The sequence below is a fragment of the Montipora foliosa genome, chromosome 8 (assembly GCF_036669935.1).
Source record: "Montipora foliosa isolate CH-2021 chromosome 8, ASM3666993v2, whole genome shotgun sequence".
NCBI classification, from domain to species: domain Eukaryota; kingdom Metazoa; phylum Cnidaria; class Anthozoa; order Scleractinia; family Acroporidae; genus Montipora; species Montipora foliosa.
In genome coordinates, this window is record NC_090876.1 from 20,463,462 (window position 1) to 20,470,961 (window position 7,500).

At 39.7% G+C, this 7,500-nt stretch overlaps 1 protein-coding gene across 1 annotated transcript in view; it reads left to right on the top strand.

The window, feature by feature from the left end:
• Window positions 1-7,500, top strand: part of LOC137967385 (lymphocyte antigen 75-like) — a 242,690-nt gene that overhangs the window by 46,807 nt on the left and 188,383 nt on the right. Inside the window, exons 11-16 of the mRNA XM_068813925.1 lie at window positions 1-79; window positions 1,839-1,934; window positions 3,465-3,500; window positions 3,949-4,453; window positions 4,743-4,912; window positions 6,876-7,079. The exon at window positions 1-79 is cut by the window's left edge and continues 149 nt beyond it. Coding sequence (XP_068670026.1) covers window positions 1-79; window positions 1,839-1,934; window positions 3,465-3,500; window positions 3,949-4,453; window positions 4,743-4,912; window positions 6,876-7,079 — 1,090 coding nt within the window. The remainder of the gene's footprint in view (window positions 80-1,838; window positions 1,935-3,464; window positions 3,501-3,948; window positions 4,454-4,742; window positions 4,913-6,875; window positions 7,080-7,500) is intronic.

Here is a 7,500-nt window from a genome sequence, read left to right on the forward strand (position 1 = left end):
CATTTCTACTGGAGCGACCGAAGCCCATACAGACTCACTGCTTGGGATCGTGGATATCCGAGAGATTATAAATTACAAAGTAAGTCTTATAGGGAAGATATCTGTTTACAAACATACTTTTGTTATTCAAATTTGCCAACCACAGGAACAAAAGAGCCTTTGTTTCCACAGCCATTGAGGCTCTGGTTGGCACATTAATGACAATAGGTGACGTCAACAATATCTTCCCTATTGGCAATAACGATTAAAGAACCAAAGACAATACCTCACGGTGACATTGTTTTCTTGAACCGTTCTGTAAGTTCCGGGCCGCGATTCTTTGCAATTTTCCAATGCAATCAATCCGGAAAGAGGTGGGGCGGTAACTTACTATAGGACCTGATGAAACGAGGCAAGTAATTCTGGATCTTTGAATCAAGCAGAATTTTAAATTCAGCAAGCATGCCGTCTGTGGAAAATATAATCCGTTACATTTGCTTATCATACGGCGCTATTTTCTGAGAGTTATAATAAGCTCAAGTAAAGTTAATTCACAAAAAAAATAATAAAAACATACAGTTTTCCAAAAATGCGGTCGACAATGATACCAAAAATATAAAAGCATACAGTTGTGAAATCACAACGGGCAATATTCAGTTCATCCCTAGTAACGTATCGTAAGGTATCCCTTCGGATACGTCCCAGGAAACAGTGCATGGCATCCGGGGATAAGGTTCTACGAGTTAGTGGGTCTTAGATCTGATTAGAGTGTAATGTGAAGTGCTAGTTTTCTCCCCTCATATGAACCATGTGAGCGTTACCTCTACTAATGGAAATGGGGCCACACAAGGACAGAGAAAAACTCTGACCAGGGTGGGAATTGAACCCACGACCTCACGACCTTCGGGTTAGATCACTGCTGCTCTACCGATTGATTCAAATGGGAGCAGGTTCACGGCAATGAACATGTACACCTTCCTTGTACTTGTACATGTTCAGTACCGTGACTTTAACATCTTCAGTTCCCACGGCCTGCTCCCGTCTGACCTTGTAGCTCAGTCGGTAGAGCAGCGGTGATCTAACCCGAAAGTCTTGGGTTCCATTGCCACCCATTTCTATCAGTAGGGCTAGCGCTCACATGGTTCATATGGGGTAGTAAACTAGTACTTCGCATTACACTCTAATCAGTTAAGTCTGTTCAAATATAAGTGCTACACGGCCAACCTTAAAAAAAAACGGTTTATTCTAGCTGAGGACACCTTTTGAAGTATCTGTTAGTTTCTCTTTATCTATGCCTAAGGTTGGTGTTGACAAACGTCAAATTGTTGATGCTGAGTTGTCTGATTTTCCTTACCTATATATATATGACTTGAATTGCGCTGTCTCTTGGTAAAACTCAAGACCTAGCGGGACTTTTTATCAAGAACACGACGTGATATCTATAATTAATTAACTGCCTGTTGGAAGTCATTAACGAAATAAAATTCCATGCACATAAATTAAAAAAAGAAAGGTATAATAAGTCTTTAAGTTTTTTTTTTATGAGACTGTGTGTAAACGAAAAGGATTACGCTAACCCCCGTTTACGTTATAGTAATAAAGGGGAGTCAGGGCGGCTTAGCGGTTATGAACCGTGCCTTTCACCTCTGCGATTCCGGTTTAACCCTCGGCCTCGAGGTCGTATGTGGGTTGAGTTGCTCTCACTTTGACTCCTTGGGTTTTTCTCCGAGTACTCTGATTTTCCTCCCTCATCAAAGTCGACTCTCAGTCAATTACATCCGGCTGCCGGCGGATACTTTTGATAGGGATAACCTCTGGTATCCTTCCCTTCACTGAAGTGAATGAATGTATTACCTTAGACTACAGGGCCTGTGTGGAGATTGATGCATCCAGAGGAGCTTGGAGAGATGTCAGCTGTGGTGAATACAGACCATTCATTTGCAAAAAGAAAATGGGTGAGAAAGGAATGCGATTATCTTTAATTATATGTGATTATTTTTGATTTTTGGCTTAAAACAAAGTTGGTTGGAGCATGTTGAATGTAAATATGATTCATTGAAAGCAGCGACGATGTGTCCCTGAATCCGGCTTAACGCTCCTGTTTAACATTTTAATTAACGATGTTTTCCATTGTAAATTTACGTTAACGATTAAAAATACATTGTGCTACTAAACCTGCCTCTGTCGCTGTTTTCTAAATTTTTTGTACAGGATTGTCACATATGTGATGTTTCATAACTAGAAAGCTTTCATATCCTCGGACCAACCAGAAAACAAATCTGATGTTCCAGTCTTGAAAGAATGTCAGACTATACCCTTAAGGGTTAGCAAACAGCAATAAGCATGCAATTTTAACTTTAAAGTTAAGATTCAAATGCACTCTTTGAAAGTGCATTTCTGCATTTCTAGGTAATCTTGAGGACCATCTTTCCTTAATTTTCTCAAATTTACTGCACAATTACGACCTTTCTGCGACCTTCCTTTAAGGGGCTAGGTCACGATATTTTAGGTAATTTTGTTAATTACAAGCTCTAAACGTCAAATTGGCAGAGCAAGAGTCTTTCATTTGCAAAATCACGGCCACATAACAACTGAGAATGTTTTTCCAGCTGTGCAAATGACATTTTGATATAGATTGATATAAATTTGATGCCGATGTTTTTCAAATTTACTCAAATTCAATCCATTTCAATCCTCTCCAGTTTTGTCCATCCATGTTCCTTCTTGGCTTCCCTGTGTTTTGGTAGAGTTCTTCTATAGTTTTGAACAGTTATTTTGATATTTTAATTAATTCTATGACCATTCGATCAGTGCTGAAATTGCCTAAAATTGCGTGACCTAGCCCCTTCTCGTTTTTCTTCACATTTCTAAAGTATTTGCGTTGATGGCTGAATAGGCGGAATTTTTTGTAGTAATTTCAAGAAGTAGACTATATATTTGAACTCCACTTTTTTAATATAACGGTCCGCCATTACTTGGTGCGGTTCCGACTGATAACCTTTCAGTGATCTGGATCGAGGAGAGGATAAAGCGACGTCATTTACTCACTAGCTTAAAAATGCAGTGCGTGAATGCAGCTTAATTAGTGTGCAGCACGAGGGTTTTTGCCTTTCAGATTGTTAAATTCGTGTTCTGCATACTAATTAAGCCGCATTCACAAACTGCATTTTTAAGCTAGTGATTAAATGACGCCACTTTTTCCTCGATCCAGATCACTGAAAGCTTGTTAGTCGAAACTGTATCAAGTAATGGCGGACCGTTAAATTAAAAAAAAGTGGAGTTCAAATAAATAGTCTTCCATTTGAAATTACTACTAAAAATTCCGCCTATCGAGCAATCAAAGCAAGTACTTTCGAAATGTGAAGAAAAATGAGAGCTAATTTTTTCATCGTAGTAGCAGTTTAATGCGGTAACGTCTTTCCCTACCTAATTGATGTTTGTGTTTTATTTTTGTTTTTCCTTTTCTTCTTTTTTGTGATCATCAGTTTCCACGGACGGTAATAAGTTCCCTGTGACAGGCAGTAAGTAGTTCATCAAAAATGCCATGTAAGAATAGTTTTACCACCAAGACGTTAATGAAGAGTATTTTTAGCGCAAAATTACGTACTATATAAGCGCATTCACATCTAAGAAACTGAATGTGACCACAGTTTCCGCGTTTATCTATCGTTAAAGGAATTTCCAGTTCTAACTTGTTATTACACATGATCGTATCTTCCAAGGGTATATGGATGATGTATTCCCCACTGTCCGAATTTAATTGCCAAAACAAGTAACCCTTTGAAACTAAAAGCTTCTCGATGTCTCAGCGAACTACGAGGTGTATTTATCCTGCAACAACATTTGTCAAAGTTATCCTTTAATCGTTTCCTTGATTTGAAGGCACATGTTTTGAAATATTGTCTAGTATTTAGTTCTCAGCAACGAGCCTTAGCGCTTCCCTACTGAGGCAATGGTTATGCTTTTCAGACTGGATCAGTGCAACCAGTTACTATTGGCCACTGGATGCACTTGTCGACAATGGAACTAAAGTAGCAGGAACCACCCCAGGTTATGTCTATGGGAACGTAATGAACAAAACCGATCGCTATCAAGTCGGAAGAGATGCTTTATGGTTTGCCAGTTATAACGCATACGTAGAAACCGGTCCATTTTCAGATGATTGTATCACCGACCCCAGTCAATGCATTAACGGTATCACAGTCTCGTTCGTGGGGCAGTTTGAGGATGGTGCACAAATGTGGACCAGAAACACGTTCATCGTAAACACGATAGGGAACGAAGTACTGCTTCAAGGGAAACCTGGATTTGCAGTGTATGTCGCAAACAGTCAGCTTTATGTAACGGTCGTTACTCCAACAAAGTACTGGACGTTGAATGAATCACTGACCACTGGCAACACGGTATGGCAGCACGTGATGTTTTGCTGGCAACTGGAAAAGGGTCTAGCATTGTACATAAATGGAACAGAAAGGTCAGTGACAAATTTTGTAATGCTTTAGCTATAGTGGGACTTACACTCCACACAAAAAAAAACTATTTCAGTGGTTCAGACTGTTTCAATCAAAAACAGTACTTTAAAAAAGAAATGAAATATGTCAACCTTACCTTGATTCCTACAACTATTCAGTCTTATAACTATACTGTTGCAAAGAAGAAGGCAGTTCTGCATAAGATTGTACTTCAGCAGTTGAAGAAATAGTTTGTTTGCCAAGGACCTGTTTTTATCTTTCACAGAATCATACGTGTTTTTCCTACTTTAGATCATTACTTCATCAAGGAAAATCTTCCGTTTATTCTGGTAATACAAGTCTTTCACTGATTGTGGGCAGCAAGTCAATTCAACGGACAGCTGGTGGTTTTCTGGTTCGTTCATTGGCCTTATGGAAAAGATTTTTCTCTCCTCGAGAAGTGAACAAAATATATCTTGCTGGTAGGAATAGATTGTATAAAGTTAACGGTTGAATGAGTAAAATCATCAAGAGGACTCTGGACACAATTTACAGCGCACCATCACGACAAATGTTTTAGTTTTTGAGATGATCTGTGCCTACGATCAACGAATTTGTTACAATAGCATGTCACACGCAGTTGTATATTTTGTAGTAAAATATTGTTATTGAGCGTTTGGTCCGCTTGAAGGACGTTTGTCAGTGCATATTGTGCTACTTCAAAATTTCGTCTTAATTGTGCTGTCAGAGTTAACACAGCAAAAGTCGTTTTACCCACAGCTTCTTTAGTCAGACACACATGGGGCTCGCCCCAGTTGTTCAAAGGGTGGAAAGCGCTATCCACTGGCAAGAGAAAATAAAGTGGGAAGAGACGACATGTCCCATAGATACCCTTTTCCATAGGTAATATGTCTCAAGTTATTTTTAGATTGACTCCCATGCTGTACGGATCCCAACGAGATGAGGTAACAGCCAATCATGTGGCTGGAATGTGTTCCGCGTGGATAGCCCATGCTCAGAGAACACATTGCCGCCATATGTTTTGCTGTTGCCTAGCGTGGGAGAACGTGGGAGTCGATCTAAAAATAACTTGAGACATGTTACCTATGGCAAAGGGCATGTATGGGGGATGTCCTTTCTTCCCCCTTTATTTTCTCTTGACACAAGATAATTCAATTGGTTTTGCTAGTGTTTGTCCACTGGATAGTGATTTATCCGGTGGATAGCGTTATCCACCATTTGAACAACCGAGAACTCATCCCGAGAAGACCATTACCAGAAATTTAAGACAAAATGGCGGACGCCCAGACTCGACCCAGACCTTCCACTCTCTAAGAATGGCTGCCGATCGTTATAGAGAAATGTATGGAGAAAATTGAAGAAGTGGAAATTTCAGATCTAAAGTGGCATACACGTTATTTGCCGACCTCTAAATGCAAAGTGTACGTACCATATCATTATTTACGGTAGTTTTGGTCTCTCGAAAGTTCGCCAACGTGCCGCCAACAACACATTTTACGAACGGCTGTTACAGTTCCTTGAGCTCTCTAATTCTTTCAAAAAAGCTCAGAGGTGCCTACCTTCCCTCCACATTTTAGAGCATTTCGTTGATGTGAATCCTTGGTGCCGACCTCTCTAATCGTTGATCGATGTTCAAACTCTAAAACGTGATAAAAATTAGCCTTTATCCATTCCCCAAATTGCCGCCCAAATTGCGATAAAAGAGGTAAAAATACATCCATTTCTTCGATAAAAGAGGTACAAAACGCACCACTGCGCTTATTATTCCTTGTGAAAAGTAGGGTTTCTGTCTCCAGTTTGTTTTGATCGCCATCTTTACAGGTGGGTACCTCATATATGATTATTATTATACAGAATATCGCTGGCTAAGTGTACTGTGGGCCCTGATTTTTGAAAATTATTTTTACTCTGCCAAGTCACACGCATGAAACAAAGTTGTTTCTTCTCTCTAAAATCGTCATTCGAACAGGAGCCCAGACTCTAGTTTCCCCTTTTTTATTCCCCCTTGTATTGACAACCTCAAAAAAGAAATTAAATTGAACAGATCCTTTGATAGTGTATTATTTCAGTCCTTGTTTTTTCTATGTACTGCTTTCTTTATGCCGCCATCTTGATAATTTGAAACCTCGTGCCAAATACTTCGCGGGCGCAAAATGTCGCCGATTTCTGGTAATGATCAACAACTATTTTGCAAAGTAAATAACCCTCTGAAAACAGAAATGCCAAGATGTCTCTAATGCCACACCAGAAATAACCTATGGACTCCTGTATAGTTACGTTAGTCTCGTCATCTTTGAGAAGGAAACAGCCGGATATTCCCTGAGAATAGAGTAGGGAAAACTCTTACTCCTAGAGCTTCGTGATTCACAGTGCTACGCATTCTTGAGTGTGGCAAAATTGTTTTTTTTTTTTTTTGTATTTTAGAGCTTGGTAGTTGTCAAACTGGTTGGAATGTATTCGGACAATTCTGTTATCAGTTCAACCAGGACAAGAAATCCTGGCATGCTGCAAGACTGGCATGTGTGAGTCAACAGGCAGAGTTAGCCAGCATTCATTCCCCAGTCGAGCAAGCGTATATAACGTTAGAAGTAGAAGCTTATGGATTGGATGCATCATCAGCTTGGATTGGTAAGAAATTCTTTTTGTTGCTTTTTTTTTTGTCTTCTGAACTGTTTGACTGTGCTTCGTATGTACTTTGCATGTGTATTTAAATGGTAGTTAGGCCTATTCTGGGGCCTTAAGTCGCCTTAAGTCACCTTAATTCCACAAACAAAACATACCTTAAAGTTAGCCTAAAACAGATGGCAATGAGTCAATAAAGTAGTCGCAGATCAAGGGAGGCATCTTAATGTAATTGTCTCTTGGTTGTTTTCCAAAAGAAGAATAATGGGTGAGCCAGGGGTTGCCTCCCGATACCCATTTGAAAGGTGCTGCCATAACACATGGGAGAGGCTAGAACACACAAGAGGACATGCAGCAGAGATACATGTAAGGGTTTGCAGGAATCATGTAAGTCCCGATTAAATATCTGTGACAAGCCCTTTTTTTA